Below are 18433 nucleotides of genomic sequence, written 5' to 3' on the forward strand. Positions count from 1 at the left end.
AAGAGGAATTTTTGAGCGGGATCGAAAAGGCGAATGGCGGTCGTTGAAAAGAAACGTTCCTGAGTACATAATAATTAACGTTAGTGATTCGAGACTTATTTAAGTCAGTGGGGTTAGATAGCTAAAATAACACGTGAGCTACTGAATATAAAATTAATTTATTAACAGTAAACTAGATCGTATTGGAGCTCGCGTCGCTCGCTCCTACCGATTACGCCGTTTTGTTATCACACGCCGTTTTTTGTGGTTTTCCGTTTGTAAATTTTTTTTTTAGCTCGACCGTTGTGCGATTGTAGTTTGGGTTGTTTTTAAGTGACGTTGGACTTTTATAATATGCGAAAAACAAAGGAACATAATTTTGATTCGGCTCAACAAAGCACCAATATATTGATAGTCTTTTTTTTTAGTCAAACTTGACGTATGTGTTTGTAAAAATGCTACGCATTTTAAGACTTCGCTAGCGTGAATTGATTGTTGTGGTCACTTAATACTTGAAAATTTATTTGAAATTGTTAATGGCCATGTCTTGCATAGTTAACGTCCAGCCTGTATGTCCCTTTCCTGGTTTGTTTCCCTGTTATCGTGTGTCTGTTATCTGAGCGCGCCAGGTATTAAATTTGGAAAATAACTTTCACTTCATTCTCGCCATTTTTATAATTCATACGTGGGCGACCGAGAACGAATGTTCAAAGTTTATAATATACAAGTAGGTAGCCGTAGTGTTTAGTTTATACAAAGTCTCTGTCATGTGTAATAGCATCCTTATTTTAGATATTATCTTATAAGAGAGGTGTAGGTATTATGTATGTACTATATAGGTGTCAAATCTAGTGGCGATTTCCCACTTGTAATATTAATCTATAAAACGCCAATAGTGTATCATGTCATTCTGCCATGTCAAGCTCTGTAGATCAAACTTATTTTTGATTATGCTGTTCTCCGTAGATCTATTAATTCTGGATAAATTGGTACCACCCATCTGACCAGCAGTCAGCTGGATAATACACAACATAATTTGAAGCGGACCATTGGCCGGCGAATGGGCTGCAGTCAGCAGTACAAATATTAAATTACCTACCAGTAGTACCATCAATATCTTGGGGTACATATAACCGCCGCCGCCGCAGGGTGCACCCGCCGTCGCCATTCAGGCGTCTAATTATCAACCGATAGTACCAGGGCTGGTTGGATCATCATCTACGGATTGCGTAACGAATAACAATATAATTATAATCTAGTCTACGTTATGTTTGATTGTGTTTGTCTTAAACGGTTGCTGCTTGTTTATGTTTAGAATTATTTATATTTATAAAGAGTGCGTCTTTCTCTCCTGTTATAATTTAAACTTTCTTATAATATACAAATCTATCTAGTAGTCCTCGTACGCGTATGAATTATTATTTCTTATCCGCGGACCAGGCTGAGACTTCCCTTACATAAGGGTGCTCTCTCCTGTGCCTACATGATTTCCCTCTAATTCTCCTGGAAATGGGGCATTTTTTACGTTTGTGTTTGTATTTTTTCGTTATAATATAAACCTATTGTGTTTTGGATATTGTATGCTACGTTGTTTCGTTCCATGCTATAGGTGACATGCGATTTTGTTGTATGTGTACATCAATTCTTTATCATTTATTGACATAAATAAGAAAGGTGGGTTTTGTGCATGTATAGTACGATTTTTTACGTCGCTCGTAGTATTACTGTTCTCTCAGGGAATTATACTCCGTTTTATCCCGTGGTACATTCTACGTTTTATTTTTTATTGATAATAGTAGAATTGCTGTTGAAAAGTAAATTAATTTGCAAATAAAAATTTCACATGTGATTCGCGTTGTTGCATATGGGGTTGGCTGTGACTGCCATGGTTACCTAGTTACGTATATAAACAACAAAAAATGCTGCGTCCGTCATTTTGAAAGCAATTTTTGTGTCGTTTGGCTTTGTTCAAGAACGGAAAATGTTGGAAGGGAATGAAGATGACGATGTTCCCATCCCATGGAGGGAATAAAAGAAGCTGAAGACGCTCTTCAGGAGTTAGTGCCGGCGACTTCAAAAACATTATATGAAAACGAATACTCCAAGTGTTGTAAATTGCGATCGGAAAAATCCTTAAAGCTTGTGAACGAAAAAATTCTTTTGGTGTATTTTAGTGAACGATCTAAGCAGGGAAAACCGTCTTGTTTGTGGACCTACTACTCCATGCTATTAGATCCATGCTGCGTGTGCGAGAGAACCTAGACATTTCAAGGTATTATTTATACACATTATTAGTCGAATTTGAACAATACTAAGACGTTCTTTTAGATTATAGTTATGGGCAAGTGAAAACGTTTTTAAAAATAAGAATCAGGGATTTAAGCCCAAGAAGTCTAAGATTCGCCATTCACTGCCTGAGGGAAATCTGAAAAGTACCTAGATGTATTTCAAAATGTTTTACACACAATTGCTACGACAATGGATCTGTATCACAACCTTCAAAATGAATGAAGTTAAGTATCGTAAAAGAAGACCATTTTAAGAAATATAACATGGTTACCACCTATGAAATGTCATTCTCGTTCCTTCTGTAGGTTTTGACTTATATTACACGATTGACAGGTAACCATTGTGTTTGACTTTACCGTAAATGTCAATTAGGTAATTGTCAAAGTAGTTGTTATGACAGCGGGAATTATGGGTCTGTTTATGTGGCTATAGACTAGTATTTTAACCACCATGTAAATTATCAATAAAAAATATTAGAATGTTATAGCCACCTTTGATTAAACACTAATTTGTTTCCCATTCTAATATTTTATAATCTGTGATTAACCTTAATCATCTATTGTGAAACCCGACATAAATGTTGTAACAGGTAATTTTTATAGCAAAAAAGTTAGTAGGTGTTTATTTTTTGTTCGATAATATAAATACAATGATATATTTGTTTTTCAGTTGAACTGTATTTTCTGTTTTTTAAATATACGTAATTCTGGATGTCAAGATTGTACAACTGTATCTACTCTGTTTGGTAAGATGAACGTAAAAGTAATTTTCATTTTTAATATTATTGTTTTTTTATAATTGAGATGTGTAAGCTGAAATTATCGGAGTCCAGTAAGTCTTCCAATAGATGGAAAAGAAATAAATGCATAGAGGTATAGAAAATTTAATTATACAAAATAATGAATTGAAAAAATGAAGAAACAATATTAAATGATAATGAAGAATTAAATAAAATCAAAAAATATAGAAAGAAAATTAAACGAATGAAGTTGAAAAAAATGAAAATGAAATAGAAAAAAAAAGAACAGAACACTTAAAATTAATTTCTTTGCCTTCCGTAAGGCTTATTTTTTTTCCTGTAAACGATAAGTTGGAATTTTCATTTAATTGTTTGAAACTTACCATTTAGGAACAAAATTTTGATGCGGCTGTAAATTTGTATCGAATTAAAATTTGTGATCAAAATGAAATGTATATTTACCTTTTTTTTTATAGGGTCCTTGCAAATAAGGACCCTATAATCGGTTGGCTGTAGGATGTATTGGAGCATTTTTTAGTGATGGCAGGGTCCAAAGCTGTCCCCATGCCGGGAATCGTCGCAATTTTTTGTTGAAAATTCGTTGCGATAAACGCATCTATACAATTTTTTAAGCACTTGTATAGTCCTTGTATGCTTAGTGCTTCATTTGGTCCCATAAATAACAAATCGAGTTTGATCCCATTTGGACAAGGGAGGCAAATGTGGGAGTTCGTGGCGTTTGTTTTTGCCCATTCCCATAGATCAGGTGTTCTAAAATATAAAAAGTTATTATTTTCAACAATTGTAATTGTAAATACGTATTTGTAAATATTGTATAGTGTTTAGTTTTTATTTTATGCTTTGTGATTTGTAAATGTGTGATTGTGTTTTTTATAATATTATTTTTGTTAGATTTAATTTGTATATATATATATATATATATATTTTTTTATTTTTTATGAATTTTTATTATGTTGTGATTGGTAAATATGTGATGTGTGGTGAATGTGTTATTTATTATGTTATTTTTATTAGTTTTAATTGTTGTTTTGTATGTCGTATGTGTTTTGTAATTTGAAGTTAAATTTTAATTTTTCGAAGAAATATATTTTTTGTAATGAAATTTGTTATGTTCTTTACAGACTGCGTCAATAGTTTAGGAACGATTTTCTAAATCGCTTGTTCGGTAATTGATTTTTGTGAAATTACAGTAAGGTGTAACAAATTTTGATGATGAGAATGTTTATTTACATCTAAAATAATTTCAATTGCTTAATTAAAACGTAATTAAATTAATTAATTAACGAAAGGTAAATAGATACTGTTTTTATTGTGTATTTAAATAAAATGGTAGCGAGTGTGCCTTGCCAAATTGCACTGATTGATGCATTACACAGCAATTATTTTGTTCACAACTGCATTTAATAACACGACCAATTAGTTAGGTGATAATTTCTTACCGTGAACTGTTAAATTATTTAATTTTAGATGTGACATAAAATTTCCACTGTCTTCAATCAATCAAAATTTTTTTGCTTCTCAGCCTTCTGGACCATCAGATAAAAAGTTGGTACAAAATTCTAGTTAAATTGGTCTGATTTTTACAAAGTTATAAATAAATAAATAACAATTTTGTGGTTCATAAGCATTCGTCATTTTTGAATCTCATGATTATCATTAATTATGATTAACCTTTTATTTAGTACATTACAGTTGTAGTTTAAGATAAAAAAATATTGGTTTATAAGTAACAGATATTTTTGCGCGATCGGTCATTTCTGACTATTTACCATGGGTGTTTCCATGACAGTAGGTAGAATTTACCAGTTGCTATGATTACGACGACGCCAAAATTACTTACCGATCTAAAAACAGAACAGCAAAAATACTTACCGACGCCTTTTTAAAAATCAACAGTCTTACATTACATTTAATCTTTAATTATTGTTAGGTACATTAAACGTACAATTTGTGCTGTTGTTTCTTATAGCAAGACGCTCATAAAGTCATAAAGGAAGTTCAAAGCTAGTAAACTACATCAGACACATGCACATTTTTATGAAATTATTAACTTCAATTTTGACAAATAAACTGGTTACCTAGTGATGTACACCATACCACTTCGATCATTTCGATTTATTCTGCTCGTTCATTTCTTAGTGCATATTTATATTGGTTGCATAATTTTAATTTCGATCGCGCAAAAAATGTTATAAGCACGTCGAACGTTAAGGGTTACCGTTCTCAGACAATAATTGGAGTCGTCGCTCCGCTCCTCCTCCAAACAATTGTCTTCGAACGGTAAAAATCCCTTACCGTTCTCCATACTTAATATACTATTTGGAATCTAATAGAGTGCACTCTGTATAAACTGTTTGTGTCTATTTTGTAATTTTGATTGAAATACATGTTTGAAAGTTAAAAAGTAGACAGTATGTTTGATTTTGAATAAAGTGTAATTTACAAATTTTATATAATTGTTGTTTATAACAATGAATTTACCTTTAAAGCAGACATTTAATGAAAACATACTCACAATTCTATGCCAAAAATTTTATTTCTCTATTGGATGTGATTCTTTATAAAAAAATTTTAAATGAAAATTGTAAACATTGTTTTAAAGGTATGTTAATTTTCAAACAATTCATTTTGGAAGTTTTATTAATTTGAAAAAAAAAACTTAGTATGAAGATGAGATAGAATGTAAAGACAGGGATTATTTTATATGAAATCTAAATTTATTTAACGGGGTATATGGCAACGTGTTTGTTATGCTTACAGTGGTGTACTACCTACGCCACTGTCGTAAATTAATTCGTACGTACTGTAAAAATTGCGGTAACGCTTCTGAAGTGGGAATTGGAAAATGTGTTCAGTTGTACGCCACTGACCCTATTTAAAATCTACGAGTTTTAAAATAGATCGGTATTGTACGTATATCGATTGTATGTAATAAGTTTGGTTATGTGTGTTTTGTATTTGGATGAGCATGAGCCGTTATTATATTCGTTTTTCGATGATTGATTTTATAGTAACTTTACAAATATTTTTTTACCTGAAAGTGACGGTTCCAAGGATTTGTTCAAGATGTATGGTTAGGTATTGCAGTTATAGATTGTAAGTTTCAGGTAAATATTAATGCATTTGTTAATTTTAAATGAATGGTTTTTAGGTTGAAGATGACTATACTTACATTAAACGTTTTACGTTTCGATGCGCCCTTTCGAAATCTCCTCCGACTGCATACATGTGTGTATATTCAGTCGGAGGAAGATTGAACGTGTTCATCTCCAATTCGTCGATGTTGGAGAAGGGTAGGTCTCGTCCTTCGCCAACATAAACATTAAAAAAATGTTGATAATCGTCGTTAATCTGAAAAATCAAAAATTTTAAGGAAAGGAAAGAAAAGTACAGTAAGTGGATTGGTATTAAGCGGTATGCTTTTAATGTTGTAGTATTAGTTGCGTAAGTCTTGTACTAAAGTAAAGTTGTGTGAACGTGAATCGGTTCGCATAAAAAGTTTCTGGAAAAGCTATGTAAAATGGAAAATTTTAAATATTTTTTATATCCTTTATACAATTGCAAATAAGAATGTTTGTTTTTTTTGGTTTAAAAAGGAAATTAGCCAATTTGAAAGTTTTATTGTTCCAGGAAGTGTAGCCACTTTTTGAGGCAATGGTACAGATAGCGTTTCTCATAATTTTAGTTAACGTTAATTATAATTTGTATAATAAATGTAGATTTTGATGGAGGTGTGCATGTCATGTGACTGTGTATTTTATGTTGTTTAAAATCATTAAGGTATCTACGTCACGATTATGGGGAATTGTTTTGTGTAACTTCAATTTGATGAAGATGTATGACAGCTTTGTTAATGTAGGTAAAAGTATTTATGGCATTGTACGTTAATTTTATTGTTTTGCAATGTAATTAGTAGTTGTGTAAGATTAATTTAAGCATTAGAATAAATTACTGTAATTACTGTTAAATTTTTCATGGCGTTTTCCATTTTTGAAAGGTGTAGTTTAAATGTTGGTGTCATTTTTTTAGTGAAATGGCTGTCTTAAACAATTGCATGTTTGGATTGCTTTGATAATGGTATGAAAATCTTTTATTTAATTACATTTCGAAATCATTACGGAAGTGTAGTTTTCGATTGAATCGCTTATTATTTAAGAGAACATGTATAATTATGATAGTTTTGCTTATTTCTTAGATAATCAATCGCAAGGAGATATTCACACTCGTCCGTATGTTATATTACATGTAGTAATTTGGGCGAGTACCATAGCTAATAATAATTTGCATAGACGTAGTTAAACTCGATTGTAGGCTTATTGTTGGGGATATTTATTTATTTATTTATTTACCCTCTCTTGTTCTGGGCCCTCAACAGGCTTGCGCCCAATTACAGAGCGACCCGCATAATGCTTTTTAGAGGTGCCTCTGCAGGAGGTCTTAAGTTGTTCTATACTACTCCGGTATTTACCTTACGAATTAGGAAAACTGCAGGAAAACCTAATTCGGAGTAGCCGGCAGAATGCTCGAAACTGGTCTAAGGTAATTCCCATCTCTGCCACAGATGAAAAATTCACCTCAACCAGGTTCGAACACCCGACCTCCGGATTTATAACTCAACGCTCTACCATTGAGCCATAATAGAACTATATTTTTTATGTTAACGTCCTTTTAAAATGTAAATTGACAAATTGCTTTGTGTAGTTTCACTATGAATGTATAACGTAACGTTTATGGCACTGTATGATAATTTTATTGTTTTTTTGTGTAATTACCAATTGTAAGACGTGAGGATAAATTAAATTACTTACAGTTAGAAAATCGTGACATTTTTAGATTGCGTTTATGATTCGAAAATAGGGCATCTCGCATAGAATATTTAATTCTCATTCAAATTAAAGAGTATAGCATTTCGTGTCGGATGATCTGATCGAAAGTTAAATTCGGTAAAGCTATTAGTCACAATGTATTTTCAAAGATAAGTAATTTTTATCGACGTAGCAAATAAATGAATTAATATTAAATTTTCTTGCGTTTGTAAAAAAATCTTACTCGTGAAAGTTGTAGAACTCGAAAATTTGCAAAAAAATCGCTTCGAAGTCATGTATTTTTTTTAAACACGTTTATAAATTTGAGTTTGGCTTATCGAAAGAATTTATAGATGCGGTGTTACAGCCATTGGAGGCGTGAAAAATTACATTTTTTGTTTTCTTTACAGAGTTTAGAATTGTTGAGGGCGTAAATGGTTGTTTCAATGGTACCGGGGAAGGTGGTCGAATATCGACCACTTAAGGTAAATTGCTCATTAAAAACAAAATCAATTGATCAATGAAAACAAATTTAATTCTGTAAGGTTGTATAAATGTTCGGCTAGCAAATGCATATGAAAAGAAACTAAAAAAGTATTCTAAAATATTAGAAAAAAAATTCTAAAAAAACTATTACCTGTCCGATATTATCCGCCTGGTGTAGTGTAAAATCGATCAGCCATAATAGTAGGGGAGCTAGCACGAAATCCACTGAACGAGAATGATCAAAATTTTAACCGATGGGGTTCCATTTTGCCCTATCAGAGTATGCTAAAATCGATCGTCTGCCGCCTCACGTCATATGACTTAGGCGCTGCGGGTACTTCTTGCGGTAGCAATTCTGAAAGGTTGTTTTTCGAGAAAATAAGTTATACACCAAATGAAAACGTTGATAATAGCTCTTAAAAAAATATTTTAAAAAATCGCGCACATTTGATAACTCCGTAAAAGAACAATTCTTAGTCGGTTTTTCACGAACTTTCTACAGATATAACTAGGTTACGGTTGGACGAATGAAGCTGATTTTTTCTACAGACTGATGATAGGTACTAATAATGACTTAACGGTGTTTCGTTTTTAAATTTTTTCTCTAATTATAAGATTATCTTATTATCTTAACAGTATAAGATATCTTATAATTAGAGACAAAATTTAAAAAAGAAACATTCTCATAGTCATTGGCTGTGCCTATCATTAGTCTGTAAAAAAAATCAGCTTCATTCGTCCAACCCGTAACCTAGTTATATCTGTAGAAAGTTCGTGAAAAACCGACTAAGAATTGTTCTTTTACGGAGTTATCAAATGTGCGCGATTTTTTTAAATATTTTTTTAAGAGCTATTATCAACGTTTTCATTTGGTGTATAACTTATTTCCTCGAAAAACAACCTTTCAGAATTGCTACCGCAAGAAGTACCTGCAGCGCCTTAAGTCGTATGACCTGAGGCGGCAGACGATCGATTTTAGCATACTCTGATAGGGCAAAATGGAACTCCATCGGTTAAAATTTTGATCATTCTCGTTCAGTGAATTTCGTGCTAGCTCCCCTACTATAAGGATAATATCGACCACAGTATAAAGTCATTTATCCGCACTTAGTACACACATAGTTTTTTGCTTCTTGTACGTTTGTACAGTCAGCGTGAGTCCAAATACCACAGGACCTGCAGCGCCACCAAATTTCGTTGTTAACCCCAAAATCGTTACAGACTGAACACGTTTCTGTTTCCCTATCGTCCTTTTTGGGATGTAATTGTCTCTTAATTTTTGCACTTTTGCCAGCCTTTACTTGTTTCTTCTTCTCTTTTTCTTCCAATATCAGTTTAAATGGAGTAGACGTCAGGATTTGAGATTGCTGTTTTCTCTTATTCATGGTCCTAGTCTTTGGAGTGGGTAACGGACAAATTTCAGTTAAAGATCTCTTTTTCATTTGAATAGTTGGGTCCTCATCATCTGTTACGTCATCATCAACAACTTCCTGGAGCTCACATTCTTCCGAATCAGATGAAGTGTCATCGCTTAATTTAGAAGTGTTACGTTGTGAACAAAGCAACGGTAAGAGGGATCTATTATCACAATAATGTGAATCAACAGTTTTATGTCATCACTCCAGAAGTAACCTGTGAGGACTAATAATCACCTAGTACTGTCGTACGGGAACATTTAAAAAAGAATTGTTCATAAACATAAATCTACAGTTTCTGAAAATTTAGAACGCTACAACATACAGGGCCCTAAGTGGAGTACTGCCCAACACAGGAGGGGCACGGGCAAGCAAACGCAAGGTTATGGCGTCGGCGGTCATGTCGGGGTTGCTGTACGCGGCTGAGGTATGGAAGGCGGCAATGAAGTGGGGTAGTGCGATGGCCAGTATGAATCGGATGATCAGGCTGCTGGCAGTCCGGATCTGTAGCGCCTATAGGACGGTGCAGGCCGACGACGTCATGGTGGTTGCGGGGATCTGTCCGGCGGAGGTCGCGGTGGAGGCGAGGGCGAAGAGGTGGGACAGAGATAAGGTGTACGCGGAGTGGCAGGCGAGGTGGGCAAGGAGAGAGTCGTGGACGAAGACACTAATCCCGGAAGTGCGTGAGTGGTGCGAGAGGGGGTACGGAGAGGTGGACTACTACGTAACACAGTTTTTGACCGGTCACGGGGAAAATGGGCGTTACTTGGAAAGGATTAAAAAGCGCAACGACGGCAGGTGTGTGGATTGTGGGGAGTACCCGAGAAAGGGAGACCAGGGATCGAGAGCGAGGGAGGCGGTAGTAACATCTACCGCGGCGGCCGGACATGGCCGCGAAGAATGCCAATGGTGATGCCCGACCATGTCATACCAGGCAGAGGAAATGGGTTTTAGTGGGTAAACCTTACCTAGATGGAAGGGAGTCCCACACGCCCCCCCGCTAAGACCGCAAAGCGGGGGTAGTCCATAAAGGATTTCCCAAACCTCTATACAAAAAAAAAAGGTTAGGTACTCACAGGATGTTATTCCACATTAGAAAAAATGATTATCTTACCTAAATCATAAGATTCTTGATTTAAGCCTTCAAGGAAAACTTCTTCAGTACCATTATCGTGACTTTCTGGTCCCGTGTTCTGGCTTTCCTCAAATAAATCACCAGTTTGTATCTCCGAGTCTACAAAATATAAACATCAAACATTAAAATACCTAACTACCTACATCATTTAGCTGTTTAAAACTTTTAAGATTAAAGGTATCCGAAGGTATATATAATTTATAAATAATTGTCATACGCGTACTTACCATTAGACACCACCATTATCTGCATGTCGTCACTCCTTATACTATATTGTCTATAACATTAATCAATGGTCCGCCCACATTACTATCAACTTCGCCAACGAATGTGTTATCTTCGTAAAATATAGGGACGTTTTGGTTTGTTTGACTATTTACATTTTGTGGCTTTCGTTAACATTGTATTTATAAAATAAAAATACCAGAAATTAGTATTTTCAAATAATTCCATTTACTATTCGTACTTACCATTAGACACTACTCTACCATCCCTTATAATGCAACTTTCTAAAACCTTAACAAATTGGCCTTGATTATTAACTTCACCAACAAATTAATGTATTATCTAACGGGAGGTTTTGATTTTCGGTTTCACGAAAATCTTCCATATTATGGGTATGTTTTTCTGTTTCTGGATTCCGGACTGCCGCAAATAAATCGTCAACTTGTGTATATGATTCTACAAAATAAACATTTATATTTTTACTATTTATTAATACTGGAGCATACACCCTGTATATGTATAAATGAACCTAATATTATATTTGAACTTGCCTTTAGATATATTCACATCCTGCATTGCATTGTCCCGTATCATACAGCTTTTTGAAATATTAACAAAGTGTCCACTTTGTTGGACATTTTCATTTATTTTTAATGTTTTAGATAGCCTGCCTAAATCCGACCATTCTTTTGGCTCTTCTAGACGGATTCATATTAAATGCACAGAATCAATCGCGGGCAACTTTTAATTTTAAAATACCTCTTCAATAATTAATCTAAATACTAAGGGCCGAGATATCCACCTTCTAATAAACTACTTAATAAATTTATTTTGCTAATAAACGTTTTTTACGGATTTTCACCTCCTAACAATTAATAGGTACCTAGTAACCAGCCTTATTAGCTAAATATCTTATTAGCTAGTATGAGCTCCTGATAAGGTAGTTTAAACCCATCAATTACAAAAGTTTCTTGTGATATTAATCTTCGTAAAATATACGTGAAAGGTAAGTAAAATCAAAAGTAAAAAAATTATTTTCCATTGACATACGCTTCTAATTTACTTATATACCTAACCTCAAAAGCAATTGCAGGATCTTAAAAAAAATGTATTTTCATGAACTGGATGATGAAATAGAGATGCAGGAAATTGAAGATTTAGGATTAAATCGCCAGAGATATATGGTTAGGGAGAGACAAGATAATTTCCATGGATGGAATGAGGAACAATTTTTCAATCGCTTTAGAGTGACAAAAAATACTGCACTTCACCTTAATGGTCTCATTGAAGACAATATAAGACATCGCACAGATAGGTAAATCGTGTAATGGTAATTAGTTTGTATACCACATCTTTTATCGTTTTAGAAATCATGCTGTATCACCTTTACAACAGTTACTAGTTGCTCTTAGGTTTTATGCTTGTGGTAGTTTTCAAATAGTAGCTGGAGATTTTGGAGGTTTACATCGAACCACTTCTGGACAAATTATAAGAAGAGTGTCAAGGGCTATTGCGGAATTAAGCCCAGTGTACACTAAAATGCCAGATACCGTTGAGGAAATGGCAATAATCAAGCAAGGTTTCTATGCTATCGCAAGGTTTCCTAGAGTTATTGGTGCCATTGATTGCACACACATAAGAATCCAAAATCCAGGTTAGTTCCTTATATGATAGTGAAGTGTTAGCTATATTTTGTACCTAGGTGGTGAACATGCTGAGAATTTCAGAAACAGAAAAGGTTTTTTTTCTATCAACGTCCAAGCTGTACAAATCCCGCAGAGCACTATTTTAATGAATGCCAAATCAGAACAAGGACAATAATTGAAAGAACATTTGGTATATGGAAACGGAAATTTCCTATTTTGTCACTGGGACTGCGGAACAAATTACCTATGTGTCAAGACATTATTGTAGCTACGGCAATAATTCACAACATTGCTAGAGACCAAAATGAAGCTATGGAATTAGATGACATAGAAATTGACCAGGACAATAATGTTATTGCACCAGTAAACGTAGAAAATAATGCTCGTCAACCGTATATAGATTATTTTCAAGGTTTATTGTAACATTATCAGACATTTTTATACATATTAGAAGGTACTGAATGGAATACTTGTTCTTAATGATCACTTGTGATTTTTGTGTGTTGTTATTCTAATGTGCCCTTTTCCGCTTGCAATAAATTTATTTCTGCCTTACGAATGTTTAATTTTAACAGCTTCATTTTTAGCATATGCTCTTCTTCCGCAAATTTGATTTTACTTAATAATAACTGCTTTTCCAATTCTGCATTTTCGGTTTGCAATGTAATTAGTGTTGTTCTATTGTTGGTAATTTGCTCGTATTTTTTATTGAAATACTGCCTCTCTTGTGGCTGTAGACGTTTCTTCTTCCCAGAAGTCCACTTCTTTGACGTGCTGGGTATAATAGGCGTTTCCAGCTCACGTGCAACAGGGGCGGCAATATCAGTTTCTGACAGTGGTATGTCGAAAGGTATGTTTTCCAAATTACTTATTGCTGTAAAAGGTAACGTTTCTACCATATCTATGCCATTATATTGCATAACAGTCACAATTACTTACATCGTAATTTATTAAATTAATCAAAGCTTCTCATTCACCATAATTTGAATTGCATATAGGTTAAGTTGTCCATCAAATGTCAATAAACCACTATTTCACTCCAACTCATGCATGCATTTCTATATGACCATATTTTTTTAATGATAACATCTTAAAATCAGAATTGCCAACTTTTCCATTTTGGGTAAGATGAGAAATTAGGTACCTAATATTTGTTAGGCAGATAAATAACAATGGAACTCCATGTTATTATTTATTAGCTAATAAATACACTATTCTCCTAATAGTTAATAGGTAGTTTATAAGGGGTTGGATATCTCGGCCCTAAGCAAGAAACCACTCATAACAAACACTACAAGATGCGGCCACCTTTACAATCATTTTAGGAGTTTGGCAATTAAATAGAGAGCAACCAACACGTAAAAATGCGCGCGCTGAATAGTTAAGACGCTACGGATAAAACTCGTATTTGAATATTACTAAGCTACACTCCCGTACCGTCATCTGGGGTGAAGGCGGACAGTTTTTGGATTTTTTTTATAGATTAGTCCCACGCCATTAGGGCAAAAATTGTCAAAAAAATTAATGTATACACCTCCATATTTGTAGAATGTGATTTCATATAGCTTTTGAAGAAAAATGTTACCCCAACCCCTATTTTTTTTGGTCTAATGTTGTCCGCCTTCGCCCCTATGTGTCGGGTGAAGATGAACACCCATTTAATTTGCCTGTAAATTATTCTTCACACTATATGGGGCGAATTCGGACAGGAAAAAATTATAAATATGTTTTTTAACACAAAAATCCAAAAAAATGCAATTTACATAACGAAAACTCTTATTTTTATTCTCAAAAATACAAAAACATAATTTGAAAATACAACTCAATATTATAAAAGACCATAACACATTTAAAAAATAAAATCTATTTCTAAAAAGTCTAAAAATCAAAAATATTTGGCATTTGTTAAGGTCGAAAGTCAAAAATATTTGAGTAGGTACCTAGGTAACAACATTTTTTGTTCATTCGATTCTAACATCGTATTTCCCCAAACTGGGAAATTGAAATCTCTCGCGTCTTAAGAATTTGACATCTTTGAAAAATTTGGGGGCCCTCTACTAAGCTCTGATCTTTGGTATTGGGGTACACAAAGTGGACCCCAGTTTTCTCTGATTGTTGTTTCCTTAAAAAATTAACATAATAAACGTTTTTGGCTTCATCAACAATTTCTGAGACACACCCAACATAATATTTATGGGCATTCTTAGGGCAATTATATTCGCGTCCAGTCCGAATATATTATCTTGATTTTACACACGTAGTCCGGTCCTGGCTACTCAACGTGCACCTTGTTTAAAGTAAGCTGAAAAAGAAATCGCCTCAATCGGCGACTCCCGCTGTCCCCTCCGCTAACGGTACAATATTGTTCATTCGTTCTTGGTGCACTCAACCGTGTAGACGTCGAGCTCCGAGTTTTTCGCCGCTTAGGTACAGAAACACAAAAATAAACGTGAGTATATTAACTAAATTTGTAGGTACTAAGATGGGCAAATCGAAAAGAAAGAGAAGTAGATCTCGTGATAGATCTTTAAGCAAGGAGAATAGGGAGTTGCGACGGAAATTGAGAAATCTTGAAAGAGACAGAGACCGTTCTCCGTGGGAGACGCGCTCAGGTAGTGAAACACCCGCATACCACGTCTCTAGGAGTCGAGAACGTGAAGGCCGACTTTCGCGTAAAGCGGATTCACGATTGTTACGCGTGCCCGATCTTATTTATAGTGAAGGTCGCCCTTCAAGTAAGGCGACTTCACTGTTATCATTTGAAAATAGAACCAGAAGTCGCAGTCGCAGCCCCAGCTTGCCTGTTTCTTTACACAGTCGTTACAGACGCACAAGTACAGACAGCCGTCATCGAAATGATGAGGAGTCGGGCCGTTATCTGCGTGATACGGCGTCAATGACCAGGGCAGGACCGGTTCAGGAAGAGGGGGGCTTGAAAATATTAAGGCGGATGACTCGCCAATTTTAATTCTCCATGAGGACGAGGAAATTTCCGAAGAGATAAGGCATATTTTGGGACCCGATCCCAATAAACAGAAAAAATGCAAGTTTAATCTCCATGTTGCCGTAGAGCCGATATGGTCACATACCTTAGCTTACGGTCTCCCTAAGGAGGAAAACGATCAACTCTTCGGAAAATATGAGTTACCGGAGAATTGTAAACTGTTATCTCCACCTAAAATTAACCCTGAAATCGGTGCTAGCATGAACACTCTTCATTCAGCCAGGGATGAGACGCATTTAAATTACCAAATACAGCTCGGTAAAGTTTTAGCTTCCCTGGGACACTCAATAAACGTTATTTTAGAAGAGGACACGAGCATCCCGAAACAGGTAAGGGAAAAAATTTTGGCAAGCACTGCAGACTCTGGACGCATGTTATGCAAAATAATAAATGAAATGTCGAATAAACGTCGTCAGTTTATCCTTCCCCTGATAAACAAACAACTTAAAAACTTGCTGGAAAATGTTCCACCCGGAGAGTTTTTGTTCGGCTCAGAGTTGAGCGAAAAAATCCAAACGTTAAAAACCCTGGAAAAAGTGGGAAGAGATATACGACCAATCCAACAGACGAACCATTCTCGCTCCCAACCCAGCTACTCAGGCGAGTTACTGAGAAGGAGGGGAGGGGGGACAGGTAAACCTCATACCATAACAAGTGGCCATCAGTTAAACAGAGGACGCCCGGCTCATCAAAGGAGGGAGATGAAGTCACTAAGGGGGCGACCCTCACACTCACAAAGACCCACAGTTCACCGACGACGCTAGCGGTAAGTAACAAAAAAGTTTTTGCTGGGAATCTCCAAAATTTTACAAATTCTTGGAAAGCTGTGACCCAGAGTCCAACAATTCTGTCTTGGATTTCTGGGTACAGGATCCCATTTTGCAAGAAACCTCCTCCGACAAGCATCAAATCCATATCTAACTCTTCAGTTAAAGACATACCCTTATTAAATCAAGCAATCGCTGATCTTTTAAGTATGAAGGCAATTGAGAAATGTAGACCATGCGCTAATCAGTTTGTGTCTCCAATATTTCTAACCGACAAATCTAACGGTAAAAAGCGATTTATTCTCAACCTCAAAAATCTTAATAAATATGTCATTGCTCCTCATTTTAAGATGGAGGACTACAGGACAGTGATGAGGTTACTTAGTAGAGGTTGCTTTTTATCATCTGTGGACTTAAAAGACGCCTACTTCTCAGTGGCCATCCATCCAAATTATCGAAGGTTTTTGAGATTTAAGTTTAACAGACAACTTTACCAGTTCACCTGTTTACCTTTCGGACTTTCGTCCGCTCCATTTTGTTTCACGAAATTAATGAAACCAATTGTAACTCTTTTAAGAGAAAAGGGCATTTTATGCGTTAATTATCTAGACGATTTTCTCGTTTTTGGAGAATCTTTTTATGACTGCCTAGAAAACACAAAATGTCTCGTACAGCTTTTAGAATCACTTGGCTTTACAGTGAACAAAGAGAAAAGTTGTCTAACACCTAACACAGCCCAGCATTTTTTGGGCTTTATTTTTGACTCGGTAGGAATGGAAATCGTACTACCAGTAGAAAAGAAAGAAAACATTAGAAAATTGGCTATACGTTTTAAAAATAAGTCTAGCTGTAAAATTCGTGATCTAGCAAAATTTATAGGCATCCTCGTTTCGGCCTGTCCCGCAGTCAAGTACGGTTGGCTGTACTTAAAATCTTTAGAGCGGGAAAAATACCTGGCCCTTCGCAGGAAGAACATGAATTTTGATGCCATTATGCCCATCCCATCTCATTTACAAAGTGACCTAATTTGGTGGGAGGAAAAGATCCTAAACTCCTCAAATATTATAATTAAAGATAATTTTGAAACGGAATTGTTTACCGATGCCTCCCTGACAGGCTGGGGCGCTTGCTGTGGCTTGGAAAAGACTTTTGGTTTTTGGGGCCATTTGGAAAGGATGTCGCACATTAATCTGTTAGAACTCCGGGCCATCTTCTATGGTCTAAAATGTTTCGCGAATAATATTTCTAACTGTAATATTCTTTTAAGATGTGATAACACCACGGCAATATCGTATATTAATCGAATGGGTAGCATCCAACATCCAGAACTAAATTCATTAACAAAAGAGATATGGCAGTGGTGTGAAAGCAGAAACAGTTTAATATTCGCTTCGTACATAAGCTCCAAGGAAAATTATGAAGCAGATATCGAATCACGCCAATCCAACACAGAAAGTGAATGGTCTTTGTCGGAGGAGGCCTTTCAACTTATATCAAAATTTTTTGGGGCCCCCGAGGTGGACCTCTTTGCTTCATATATTAATAATAAATGCGCTAAATACGTTTCTTGGCACAAGGACCCTGGGTCCTTTACAGTCGATGCTTTCACTCTAACTTGGACCCACTTTAACTTCTACGCTTTCCCACCTTTTAATTTAATATCTAGAGTTTTGCAAAAAATTATTCAAGAAAAATCTGAAGGAATCCTGGTCGTTCCTCACTGGGTCTCTCAACCTTGGTACCCAGTATTCACCAAATTAATAATCGATAAGGCATTATTTTTAGAACCTTCACCTGACCTACTATTATCTCCTTCCAGGGAAGTCCACCCACTAGCCAACCAGCTTATCCTGGTGGCCGCCAAACTCTCTGGGAATCGTTTTCAAGGAGGGGTGTTCCGGAAACAACAATAGAGACCATCA

General features: G+C 35.3%; 2 protein-coding genes across 2 annotated transcripts; both read left to right on the forward strand.

Annotated features, from left to right (window-relative positions):
* The first annotated feature begins 10119 nt into the window (after positions 1-10119).
* Positions 10120-10647, forward strand: LOC116161869. Its single transcript, XM_031475350.1, has one exon. It carries the CDS (start codon positions 10120-10122, stop codon positions 10645-10647), a length of 528 nt encoding a protein of 175 aa, XP_031331210.1.
* Positions 10648-12075: 1428 nt separating this feature from the next.
* Positions 12076-12915, forward strand: LOC116161877 (putative nuclease HARBI1). Its single transcript, XM_031475362.1, has 3 exons — positions 12076-12409; positions 12462-12748; positions 12797-12915. Exons 1-3 carry the CDS (start codon positions 12201-12203, stop codon positions 12913-12915), a joined length of 615 nt encoding a protein of 204 aa, XP_031331222.1. The 5' UTR covers positions 12076-12200.
* Positions 12916-18433: the final 5518 nt, after the last annotated feature.

Source organism: Photinus pyralis, unplaced genomic scaffold, assembly GCF_008802855.1.
Source record: "Photinus pyralis isolate 1611_PpyrPB1 unplaced genomic scaffold, Ppyr1.3 Ppyr1.4_LG1, whole genome shotgun sequence".
Lineage (NCBI taxonomy): Eukaryota > Metazoa > Arthropoda > Insecta > Coleoptera > Lampyridae > Photinus > Photinus pyralis.

Excerpts from the sequence above, each read along its gene's own strand:
- LOC116161869 (XM_031475350.1), top strand. The coding sequence starts at position 10,120 with ATGGCGTCGGCGGTCATGTCGGGGTTGCTGTACGCGGCTGAGGTATGG.
- LOC116161877 (XM_031475362.1), top strand. The coding sequence starts at position 12,201 with ATGTATTTTCATGAACTGGATGATGAAATAGAGATGCAGGAAATTGAA. Across the intron at positions 12,410-12,461 it reads ATAAGACATCGCACAGATAG|AAATCATGCTGTATCACCTT; the intron begins GTAAATCGTGTA and ends TTATCGTTTTAG. Across the intron at positions 12,749-12,796 it reads CATAAGAATCCAAAATCCAG|GTGGTGAACATGCTGAGAAT; the intron begins GTTAGTTCCTTA and ends TTTTGTACCTAG.